The following is a 12,946-nucleotide window of genomic DNA, read 5'->3' as shown; positions in this document are numbered from 1 at the left end:
ACCAGCTTGTGACCTGGTCTTGAATCCCACCACCATTCCCTGTGATAAGAGAAAATAAAGCAGCATACACATACAGAAAATCTCTTTATTCATTATTCCAAAATTTTCCTCACATTTTAAAGTTGTCTTAGAAACTCTTTCAGAATGACAAACAGTATCAGCACACAGGCTCTGTAACCAGTTAGTAAAACAAACCAACCAGAATTAACTTTGATAGATAAAACTAAGGAGGAAAAGTCAGTTAAGGTGTGCTCCTGAAAGTGGGTCAGGGCAAAAAGAGAGAGAGGGATAGAGAAAAGAAAAAGTGCTGGAAATCTAAAATCAAAATAGAAAATACCTAACGGGCTAGTCAGAATTAAAGAGAGATTAACCTATCCTTCCCCTTAAGGCACAGGCCAATTTGCTAAGCATCTCACATTTTACTTGTATTAGATAAGGTTACTACAAAGCTGCAGAGCTCAGTTTTTACCATACCATGCAATTATATTGCTACGTTCTTATCACATTATACATTAGTCATTATCTGTGCAAGTTGAGTTTGCTGTAGCCACAGCAGCCTAGGCATCCTTGCAGTGCAATGTCATTGTCACTACAGTAGCTCTGTGACACAAGGAAACATAGGTCAGTGGTGGTATTGGAAGAAGGGATTTGATTTTGTTTTGCAGTCAGACAATGGGTCATTCACTAACTTAAAAGTAGATCTAGAAATGGTAGCTTAAAAGCACAGTTAAAAAGGTATCCTGAATTCATCAATATTCAAGCAAACACTAGTTAGCTGTGGTAAAAAATAATAGGATCAAACTGGTAACTAGTTATGGGAAACGGTTAATGCTATGCACATTAGCCATTGAATCAGCTAGGAAACCTTGTCACATGCACTGTAAGCTATCCAATTAATCGGAAAGCCTTGCACGTCCATTGTAGGCTTTGGACTTAGGACTTAACCTGCAACAGTTTGAATTATAAAAAGGGAATGCTTTAGCATCTAAAGTGTCAGGGACATAAAGTTGAACCAAAGTTTTTGGTTGGAGAAGTGTGGGTATACAGGAGTACTGAAGTGAAAAAAATCTGAAGAGTAAGAATGCTTCTGACCTGAAGCAACAAAGTCGACCAAAGGCCATGTCCTTGCCAACAGCTGCCCCTTCTACAGAAGATCTGCTTTCATAAGCCTCAACATACCGAGCTATCTCAAACTCTACAATACCAAAGAAGAGTTAGAATTTCACATACACAAATAAATCTACAAATACAAACAGAAAACATGAAAAGTACAGACCAAACATTGGATTATTTGAAGATTTTATGGCTAATTATTTTGCTTGGTCTATTTCTTTTTTAAATCAAAAAGAAACATCGAGCCAGCATGGCATCTGGGGGAATCATTAAGAGCGAGAGTTACACTGCAACACTGAGAAAAGAAAGGGTGTTGGGGGCAACATTAGGGGAAAATAAAAGCCCAATCAGTTCAATTATCAACAAGGGCTCACAAACAGCAGCTTTTAAATTATAAAAGTATGGAATTATAGTTAATCTTAATCTGCAATTGACAGAAATCTAGAATAGCAGCAATTACTGGAAACACACAGCATGTTCATTAGCATCTGAAGAGACAGGAGACAGGTTAATGTCTTTTTTTGGGGGTGGGGGTCAAGACCCTTCAATGGAGCCCTTAGTTGAACCTGTCTATTTCCAGCACTTCCCAATTTTATGTAACATCCTTTTGGTTTGTAAGAGTCAATGGCTTTAAACAAGTGTTGATATTATCCAAGAAATTGCCCAGGAGGAATTTCAGAGCTGGAACGATAGGACATAACGTACACTTAAAAGGCGAGATTGTAGAATGACCCTGTGTGTCAATGACTGCAGTACCTATTGATGATAAATCCACTCTTTCACACTGCTGGGCTCAGTAACCCCTCCAAGTTCAAGTCCTGAAGAAGTAATCATTCATTGCTTAAAACAAATATAGGTTCTCCTCCCTCCAATAAAGAAGATACTGAGACATCTTTGTCATGATTTTATTTATACGGTCAAAGAAATGGGTACTCCAACCATAAAAAAACAGGCAATGTCTCACCCTTCTGCGCTCTGCAGAGAGAGAGAGAGAGAGAGAGAGAGAGGAGTCTCAAGGTACAAGCCTGGTGTGGGCTGCATGGAGCTCTCAGTTCAGCCGCTGCTGTTTCACTGTAACTGCCAAAGCTTCCAGCAGGTCACAAGGTTTGCTCCCCTGCCCAGTGCACTAGAGGGAGATTATGAAACTCTACATCACTCAAGGGTTTTAACATTGAATTGCTACTTTTTTGAAATGTGAACTGGAGTACAAATAATTTTTTAGAAAATATTCTCTGTTTTAACTTTATCTTTGAATCAAAAATTTGTATCTAAAGGCATATGCTATATTTCCCCTCTTCCCACAAATGAAACCGAGCTCTATTCACAGCAGTGAGTAGATCTAATTTGGGTTTTTTTGGCTGCGTTCAAAAAATTATTGAACATTTATGGTGCCCAGCGCCTTAAACTGAAACCACAGTTCATGGGCCCTTTACTAAGTCACAGATCTCCACTCGGAGTTCTTGAAACTTCCTCGCTGTGGTGCTCAGTGTTGCTTGTTACGTGTGGTAAAATAGCTGTAGCTGGTTATAGCCTTTAGTAGATTCTACTTTCTGCAATACTGCTCCCTTCCTCAGACAATGCTATAATCTTGTAATATGAAGCAGAAGGATATCTAGGATAAAGCGCAGGGCGGGCTATGAGTGCCCATGTACCGAACACACACACACACACACACACACACACACACACACGCTGCAATGCCCATATCCCCCTATTCATTTAAACCCAGTCTCAAATCATTCATAAAAATTAGCCTGGGGGGAAAAAATATTGCGAGTGTTAACTTCTGAACCTGAACTTTGGCTCAATCCTTCTGCCCCCTCGAGTCTAACTTAATCCTGAAAGGGCTAGGTTTTTTTTTTAAATTGTGAATGATTTACTACAATGTGCTTTATAATGTAACTGCTCATTCACAGTACACAGTCCAGAATATATAGGCTGTCAATCCCATGCAAGCTGGATATTTTCCTAAAAACTTAAAATAAAAGGAGCTGTCTCATTGGGCATCTGATTCACGAGTTAGAGAATCCCATTTGCAAAAACAATTGAGAGGATCTTCTGCCAATCCATGGTGCGTGATTGGACCATTGCACGCGGAGTGGGGCATCCAAAAGCCCACAGCTGATGCTTGTGAAGCTACAGCTCCTGCCAGCGCCTTCACCACAAGATCTCTCGATCAGACTGCACAGATGAGCATTCTAGCGATATCTAGATGTAGTACTCCACACACACACATGATCCTTTTATATATAATTTGAACAAAAAAAGCGTGAGGTAACTACTGCCCGATTTGTAAAAGGCTCAAATTTGAGTATTCTCAAAGTGAACACCAAATCTGTGATTGCAGCATTCTATAACCCCAATAGCTGACTCGCTCTCAGAGTGCGTGACTGGCGAGTCTCAAATTCCCGACAACTCAGCTCCTTCACTAATTTGTGCGTTTTTAATCAAACGCTCAGAATTCACCGTTGGGAGCGTTGCGCGTACAATATGATCTTAAAAGTGAACCCCCAACCTAAACAGCCCAACAACATCCCCCAATCTACAGGTTCTAAACTCTGCACCATACCTCCCCACCTCTTACAGATAAGGCACACCTCGTCTAAGCTGAATTTTTGCAGGACAGTACTTGAAAACTATTTTCTTTTTTAAAAAGAACAAAAAAAGCATGACACTTCCTGAACATTTTGGAAGCCGACCGGTCCACAGGTTGGGATATGCCGCAATATTTTACAGGCCCACGGGGGAAAGATTCTGCTGTCCCCTTCACTCTCATCTTTCAGCGGATAACAATCACACATTTTCCCCCACAAGCTGCATTTTGACAAGGGAATTACTGAAGCTTCACTGAAAAGTCGGGTGACCAGATGAATTTCATCCAAGTGTTACACATAATTGGAGACGCCTACGAAATTTAGCAAACATTGTTGAAAAAAAAATGCAACTGGACAAAGCTCCCGATTGTCGAGCCTGGCAGATTTAAGGAATGACTGGAAGTCAGAGTTGGGGTGAGGGAGGGAGGAAAGAGAGAAGCATTAGATTTGATGGGTGCATTTGCTCAGCTTTTAAGCACAGCAATTTTAGTTGATGCTCCATTACTTAAAGTCTCTCTATTAACTACAGTTGGGGATTAACTTTTAACACTCAAACATACACACAAGCTCACAGCCTTAGTGTCCACCAGCTGGGTGGAAAAAGGTATCCCAGCCGATATCCCGCACAGTTCCTACTAGCAGCCTTGACCAGGCAGAGACGCGATGCAGTGCAAGGGCTCAAAGATCAGGTTACAGGCATGAGGATCTTCTGAGTGTAGATGATGTCATTCAGTTTGTGCTTGATGGTCAGAAAGTGCCTCTTGAACTCAAGACCATCTCCCTGCAAGGAAAAAAAAATCAGTGCAAACCCATGGATTAAGAGGCAATGCTGGAGAGAACTGGACTGCAAAGTATTAAAACACTCACCCCGCAAGTCTTCACATACAAAACTAGAAACTTATGCTCCTATTTGGGGCTAAAACTGGGGATGCGGCGGTCATTTTATACAGGAATAATATGCTCCCTCAGGTCCCCCCCCGCAGAGCAACAGTTTTTCCTAAGACAGCAGGCCCAGCAGCAGCACTATTCAACTGATCATCTGGTCATTATCACATCGCTTTGTGATGTCCCGAGGTCATAAAAGGCGCTATATAAATGCAAGTCTTTCTTTCCTTTTTTTCTCCCCCAGGACTGTGATATTTAAAAGGCAACATTTGCTCCTCTCCAGGCTCCTGCTGCTGATTTAAGCTCAGAAAAAGCTTTTTTTTTTTATTCGTTCACGGGACGTGGGCGTCGCTGGCGAGGCCGGCATTTATTGCTCATCCCTAATTGCCCTCGAGAAGGTGGTGGTGAGCCGCCTTCTTGAACCGCTGCAGTCCGTGTGGTGAAGGTTCTCCCACAGTGCTGTTAGGAAGGGAGTTCCAGGATTTTGACCCAGCGACAATGAAGGAACGGCGATATATTTCCAAGTCGGGATGGTGTGTGACTTGGAGGGGAAAGTGCAGGTGGTGTTGTTTCCATGTGCCTGCTGCTCTTGTCCTTCTAGGTGGTAGAGGTCGCGGGTTTGGGAGGTGCTGTCGAAGAAGCCTTGGCGAGTTGCTGCAGTGCATCCTGTGGATGGTACACACTGCAGCCACAGTGCGCCGGTGGTGAAGGGAGTGAATGTTTAGGGTGGTGGATGGGGTGCCAATCAAGCGGGCTGCTTTATCTTGGATGGTGTCGAGCTTCTTGAGTGTTGTTGGAGCTGCACTCATCCAAGCAAGTGGAGAGTATTCCATCACACTCCTGACTTGTGCCTTGTAGATGGTGGAAAGGCTTTGGGGAGTCAGAAGGTGAGTCACTCGCCGCAGAATACCCAGCCTCTGACCTGCTCTCGTAGCCACAGTATTTATATGGCTGGTCCAGTTCAGTTTCTGGTCAATGGTGACCCCCAGAATGTTGATGGTGGGGGATTCGGTGATGGTAATGCCGTTGAATGTCAGGGGGAGGTGGTTAGACTGTCTCTTGTTGGAGATGGTCATTGCCTGGCACTTATCTGGCGCGAATGTTACTTGCCACTTATGAGCCCAAGCCTGGATGTTGTCCAGGTCTTGCTGCATGCGGGCTCGGACTGCTTCATTATTTGAGGGGCTGCGAATGGAACTGAACACTGTGCAATCATCAGCGAACATCCCCATTTCTGACCTTATGATGGAGGGAAGGTCATTGATGAAGCAGCTGAAGATGGTTGGGCCTAGGACACTACCCTGGATAGATACAGGGAGAGGCGATTTAGAAGCACCAGCGAGAGCTAGGACCGAAGCCAAGAGGAAGACTTGTCGTTAAATGTCACCACGCTGGAGGAGCGAAGCGACAGGCGATAGGAACAGACTGGTTGAACTGAGAATCTGTGGAAACTTGCCAACATGAAGGTGAGAGATCTGGTCGGTAGCGGCTTTGTAACACTAGCCTTCATCTTATACTAGGGTGGTGTTTTTCTCCAGTTTGGGGTTTCAGTGTGTAATTTTGTTAGGGGTTACCTTATCTAGATTGCCGTATACACAAATATACACAATAGGTTAACTACTGGTGAAACACCAGCACTAAATTTAGTAAACGTGTAATTTGAAGCTCCCAATTCCTCGCTCTTGGATGACAATTTGCCCAGCAGACCCGACAAAACATTTGTACTGAGGGAAGGGATTGCACCGCACTCGGCATCACTGCTGCTGTCAGCTTGTGAAACTGTCTTTATGTTACAACAGTGACTTCACTTCCAAAGTGCTTTACAACCAATGAAGTACTGTGGGACGTCCTACGGTTGTGAAAGGAGCTATATAAATACAAGTCTTTCTTCCTTTGTATGACTGACTGCAATTGGGAAAAACTGATGACTCCTGGTATTGACTTCTCCCATCCCCCACTCTGCCTGTTGGAGCTATTATACAGGGGCCAGCTAAAGAGCTCTGGAACAAGTATGAGAAAGTTGCTAAACGCTGCACCTACTTACACACGCAAGTGCTTGCAAAATTGCTGGATTTTTGTGTTTAAAAGCTTTTGTTTTTGGGCTGCCTGATAGTTCAATGGTTAAATGCACCATACAAGGAAAATTACAAGTTGAATTGCTGGTGTGTGCTGAGTTAGCGTTGGCAGTGGAGACACAACTGTTCCGGAGGCTTTACTTTGGTTAAGAAAGGGAGAAGAGAAAACAGAGGCGGGGGGGTGAAATGTAGACATAGCCAGGATTCCCATTACTGGTAAAGGCATGTGTGTGGGTGTCAGGTGAGGGCAGATTAGACTCACTCGGCTCTGGCTTGAGGGCACTGGAGCAAACAGTCACATGAAGAATGGTCATTTTGGTGAGGTGCCCCCTGCTAGTGCCCGTGGGATTATACCCCAGCACGTCAGTGCCTCGAGGAGAAAAGGGATTTTTTTTAAAAAACGCAAAACAAAACATTTTTATTCGTGAGTTCAGCCAACCCCCACGTCACAGCAAGGCACAGGGGTTTTGGACATGAAGCCAATTGGCCTTTCACTCCCCGAGGCTCATGACTAGGTCTGGATTTCAGACATAAATCTGCAGATGGACTTGGGCCAATTCAGAGTTCAATAGTTTACATGGTCTAGTTTACAAACTAGACATCAGATTCAACCAAATTAGCATCCAAAGTCATTGGGGACACTAATGTTCCTTTTCTAACTGTTTTCAGTAATTGTGTTGGTTCCTACTGATGCCAAATCTCCTTGTTTACGTTGCGGAACCAATTTAACAATGGGAAAACTGCACACGCACAAGGTTCATGCACTTGCAGTTGCTCCAAAGTTGCAACGGCGATTTTACGGCAACTGTTCATGGTGCGTCGGGCCATTCCCAGATGTCAGGTGGATGTGTCTGCGCAGGTTTAATGTGGAAAAACACCATGGTGGTCTGTATGGGCAACCTGGCACCAAGTGTTGCTGGCATAAGCTGTTTATCTTGGACTCCAACAGCACTTTCGGTCAGTGATGCCAGGCAAAACCCCCCAGGAAGATTTCACCATCTTCAACAGCAAGAATACTGGGTCATTGCATTACAGCGCTCTTGGTATTAGAGGCAATCTTGTACAGAGGAGACATTAATGAGATATTTGACCGTACTGTAGCTACTGGTTCAAAACTTGCAACCTTTTGCAGAGAACCAATGCATGCCCATTTGGAGGATGCCATCATTTTACCCCAGTCCCAAGTACAGCTAATAATCAGGGCTCGCCATTTTTAATAAGCTTCTTAACTTCTTACTAGACTTTCAGTTCAACTAAATCCAGTTGAAAATCAGGACAAAAAAAAATGAACACCCAGGTTAAAACTGGAGAGATTGAATATCAACACATTTGGATTTACTTACGGAGTCTTCTGCTGGCTGCACAATTTAATGCTTTTACTACATTTTTTTATTTGGATTGTATAGTGGGGAAGGGGCATTATCTTAGGTGGAAGATACAGAAGCAAAAACATTGTGAAATTGAAAACTGGTGAGACTTCAGGGTCATGTAGGTTGGCAACTCTCTGCTTTTGGATGGAGTAAAGGTTGATTAGAAAAAAAATATAGTAATCCTGTCAATTTAAAAATCAGTGAAAAAGGCTAAAAGCCAAAAGAAAAAAGGAAACACTTAGTAATATTCTACAATTCAACTAAATCTGCATGTCCCCAGCATAAAAAGAGTGACTGACAAATAATTTTTACCTTGGACAGTCTGAAGTCCACCAGAATCCTCTCGTTCATCTCGATCAGATTCACCTTAAATATCAGCTTGTTGTTCCGTCTGTCCATTGTTGATATGGTCACCTAGGAAACCAGCACAGTTGTACGTTAATCTTTTAACCTTCAGGGCTCCACATTAATCATACCACCAGCTCATCACCCAGATGCCAGGCTTTTTTACTCCCATTTGGAGAGAATGAGCTGCGCACACTGCTCTCCCCATTCTTACATTAGTGACCTGCGCACACTGCTCTCCCCATTCCTACATTAGTGACCTGCGCACACTGCTCTCCCCATTCCTACATTAGTGACCTGCGCACACTGCTCTCCCCATTCCTACATTAGTGACCTGCGCACACTGCTCTCCCCATTCCTACATTGGGCTTCAGGAGCTGGTCGCCATACGCATGCTGGGCTCCACCGTGTACTGCCGAGAGCAAGACTGCAAACCAGCTGCCTGTGCTTACTTTCCTTCAACAATGGCAGATTTAAACACCTACATGTTTGTGATATTATGATGCCATCAATTTACACTACAGAGTGTAGCTGGTGGAAGGAGCACTGCGTGTCTGCCATTGGCTGCACCCCTATAATGTGAATGCATCTTTATACTGCTAAAAACAAAGATTCATAGTGGGAGTAGCTCTTTAAGGCATAGGTGTTAAAATTGTAGTCCCTAGATCCTGAGCATTCTATGAAAAAATCCCAGGAAATTTGAGGTTAAGCAGATTTCTGTTAGTCTGACAATTTTGAGAACGTTCCTGTGTTTGCTGACATACTAGCGCATTATTACTAACGGCAATGTTGTTTTTCTTTGGGTAGCTAACATTGTCTTTTGGAAGTTAGGACAGGGAATTTCTCCACACAGAAAAGTTTGTAAACCACTGGTTTAAGTGAAGCATTCCGGCACACACAAAATCCAGAAGTGAGGGGATCGGCAAGAATCTATATGGGGGGGGGGGGTGGGGGGGGGAGGAGGAGTGATTCAAATATACAAGCTTTATCTAAAAGTGCAAAGACTGCACCTGTGGAACTTTTCAGATAGTAGCAGCTGTTGATAAAAAGAGGAATCCACACTTAAGACAGTGAAATGCAGCAAAATGTTAACTTAAATGCCCAGTCAAATTTTGACCCAAGTTTCTTGCTTAACCTGTTAACTGTTGAGATGGTGACCATCCTACCTGGTTGTTGCAGTTCTTCTTCCAAGTGTAGCCCAGTTTCTCACAAACTTCCTTCAGGCTCAAGTAGGACTGTTCCGCGTCCAACTTTGTGAAGAACCGAGTCATTCGTTTCACTAACCGTTGCCAAGGATTCTGTAAATCACGTGGTGTGTGGTTAGCACAGAGCACTCTGACACAGTGCACAAACCATACATTAACTTGCTCTTTAGAACAGTTTTAAAAATACATTTTCTATAGGATGCCCAGCTACAAGCATCTGAAGATCATATAGAACCAGTGACAGAAAACTCTATTTAGCTAGCTACAAATGCAATCAGCACAATGAAACTCAGACTTCTCACTAAAACACACGCAGGTCCCAGCAACTGTGTACACAGTTCACTACTGGGCTGAGCCTGAATTAGAAGAGAATGCTTTCTATAGAGAAAGTTCTCAAGAACAGCCTGGAGAACACTTTGCACTCAATCTTGAGAAATGTTTTTAAAGAATAAATCTCAGCGTTTCAGCTACTGCAAGTAGTTAGAGCTCGCATGAGCTCCTATATAATTAGACTTACATATTAAACCTACTGACATTTTTAAACTTATAACACTAAGAGGTTTAGTAGTTGCAGTGTCCAAGTTTTTAAACGTAGTTTAAATGTCAATATTTACTTTCCAAAATTTAACGGAAGCAATCCCATGAAACAAGAGAATCAGCTAACAATCAAGCCTTTCTTAATCTTTGAAATTCACCCCCACATTCAGTAGGCTGCGAGCCATCTCTCACAGGGGAAACCACTTTTGGGCACTGTCTTCTGTAAGATAATCATGTCTATTGCACTTCCTACAACAGCACAGCTGGGAACAGTAGATCACTGTCGCAGCAAGTGAACTAACAGCCAACCACAAAAGTATTCCGCAGTACAAGTACACAACAGTACAGAAGGATGATTTAAACTTGCTAGATGGGATTCAGCCGATCAATCAGACAGTCACCATCCAGTTAGGGCACCAGTATTGTACAGCGTGCAATGTCTGAAGGATATGGAGGGAGCGGTCATCGAATCATACAGCACAAGAGGCCCCATCGTGCCTGTGCCAGCTCTTTGAAAGAGCTATCCAATTAGTCCCACTCCCCTGCTCTTTCCCCATAGCCTTACAAATTTTTCATTTACAAGTATATATCCAATTTCCCTTTGAAAGTGAAGCTGCTTCCACCAATCTTTCAGGCAATGCATTCCAGATCATAAAAATTTGCTGCGTTAAAAAAAATTCTCATCTCCCCTTGGGTTCTTTTGCCAATTACCTTAAATCTGTGTCCTCTGGTTCTCGACCCTCTTGCCAGTAGAAAGAGTTTCCCCTTATTTACTCTATCAAAACCCCTCATAATTTTGAGCACCTCTATTAAATCTCCCCTTAACCTTCTCTGCTCTAAGGGGAACAATCCCAGCTTCTCTGGTCTCTCCACGTAACTGAAGTCCCTCACTCCTGGTATCATTCTAAATCGATTAAATGCTTCTCTACTCCTTTCCTGAAGGCTCTAAATATAGCTGGGATACACTCCATGGGCAGTGACAGCCCTCAGACACCTTGGTGACATGGCCATTCTTCACTGCAGGCTATTCAACAATGAGCTGAGCCTGATCCTACCCTCACCAGGTGCCATAACGTGCACTTTCCAACAGGAGTCACCGGAGGGTGATCAGGAGCAAGAATCTGGGCTCATTTTCCTTCCTTATAGCCCAGACGCACGAAGGCCAATGGTTGCCCTGCTGCTGCTTTGGTTGAGATGAACCAACTCAACAAAGACCAGGGATCAAATGGGGGATCGTCTAGGTCTGTATGGATCAACACCACACAGGACACTGCCTCTACCTATGAGGTCAAAGGGGGAACTCTCATTAATCATCTCTATGAATTTTGCTCTCAACCCCATCGCTGTAACCTCCTCCAGGCCTACAAACCGTTGAGATCTCTGCGTTCCTCCAATTCTGGGCTCTTGCACATCCCCAATTTTCACTGCTCCACCATTGGCGGCCGTGCCTTCAGTTGCTTAGACCCTAAGCTCTGGAATTCCCTCCCTAAACCTCCCGCTCTCTTCCTTTAAGACGCTCCTTAAAACCTATCTCACTTGTCCTAACATCTCCTTATGTGGTGCAGTGTCAAATTTTGTTTGATAACACTCTTGTGAAGCCCCTTGGGACATTTTACTACATTAAAGACGCTATTTAAATGCAAGTTGTTGTTGCAATCACTTGATAAGGGTTAGTAAATGAATCAGCTTACCTGCGATGATCCAGGTGTGCTTTGCAATTGGCTGCCGACAAGCATGTGATCTGTGCAGGTAGGCTGGGAGAAGCTAATGCCCTGTACAAGATTATCAATACTGGAGTGATTGGAATCCCACGACGACACAGCCATCCGAGGCTCCGGCTGGGAGCTCGAGTACCTGGTTTGGTCCTCACTACAATACATAAAAAGTATCACAAGTGGCAGAAAATAGAGACTGGAATTTAGAAATTACATCAGGAAGAAATTGTGGTTAAAATGTTTTGGACAGCAACATATACAAATTGCTGGGAATGTGGGAGGCAGTGTGTCTTGGGACATGTACACAGATAAGCTGGGGCTTTACAATGCACAGACACATTTGGAGCACAGTAGTCACCACAACATATAGAGCATTTACAAACACTGAAGAGGGTGCAGAGAAGAGCAACAAGCCTCACTCCAGGGGATTAGCTATAAGGAAATATTACGGTGTCAGCCGTGGCTCAGTGACAGCACTTTAGCCTCCAAGTCAGTAGATTGTGGGTTCAAGTCCCACTCCAGAGACTTGAGCACATAATCTAGGCTGACACTCCAGTGCAGTACTGAGGGAGTGCTGTACTATCGGAGGTTACATAGAACTACATAAAGTCTACAGCACAGAAACAAGCCATTCGGCCCAAATGGTCCATGCCGGCATTTATGCTCCACACGAGCCTCCTCCCACCCCTCTTCATGTAACCCCATCAGCATATCCTTCTATTTCTTTCTCCCTCGTGTGTTTATCTAGCTTCCCCTTGAATGCATCTATGCTATTCATCTCAACTATTCCATGTGGTAGCAAGTTCCACATTCTAACCACTCTGAGTAAAGAAGTTTCTTCTGAATTCCTTATTGGATTTATTGGTGACTATCTTCTATTTATGACCCCTAGTTTTGGGGAATCATCTCTACATTTACCTTATCAAACCCCTTCATAATTTTAAAGACCTCTATCAAATCACCTCTCAGCCTTCTACTTTCTAGAGAAAAGAGCCCTAGCCTGTTCAGCCTTTCCTGATAAAGATATCCTCTCAGTTCTGGTATCTCCAGTGCCTCTATATTTTTTTATAATATGGAGACCAGAACATGCACTCTATTCCAAGTGTG

The 12,946-nt window shown here is 43.5% G+C and overlaps 1 protein-coding gene across 3 annotated transcripts in view; it reads right to left on the bottom strand.

Annotated features, from left to right (window-relative positions):
* Positions 1 to 71: 71 nt before the first annotated feature.
* chek1 (checkpoint kinase 1) overlaps positions 72 to 12,946 on the bottom strand; it is a 32,997-nt gene continuing 20,122 nt past the window's right edge. For all 3 annotated transcript variants that reach the window (XM_067971070.1, XM_067971071.1, XM_067971072.1), the window contains exons 10-13: positions 11,816 to 11,993; positions 9,549 to 9,680; positions 8,350 to 8,451; positions 72 to 4,488 (exon numbers count right to left, since the gene is read on the bottom strand). In XM_067971070.1, the coding sequence (XP_067827171.1) occupies positions 4,393 to 4,488; positions 8,350 to 8,451; positions 9,549 to 9,680; positions 11,816 to 11,993 (508 nt within the window). In that variant the 3' untranslated portion in view covers positions 72 to 4,392. The remainder of the gene's footprint in view (positions 4,489 to 8,349; positions 8,452 to 9,548; positions 9,681 to 11,815; positions 11,994 to 12,946) is intronic.

The sequence above is a fragment of the Heptranchias perlo genome, chromosome 33 (assembly GCF_035084215.1).
Source record: "Heptranchias perlo isolate sHepPer1 chromosome 33, sHepPer1.hap1, whole genome shotgun sequence".
NCBI classification, from domain to species: Eukaryota; Metazoa; Chordata; class Chondrichthyes; order Hexanchiformes; family Hexanchidae; genus Heptranchias; species Heptranchias perlo.
Note: the sequence above shows the minus strand (reverse complement) of the source record. Positions and strands in the feature narration are given on the sequence as shown.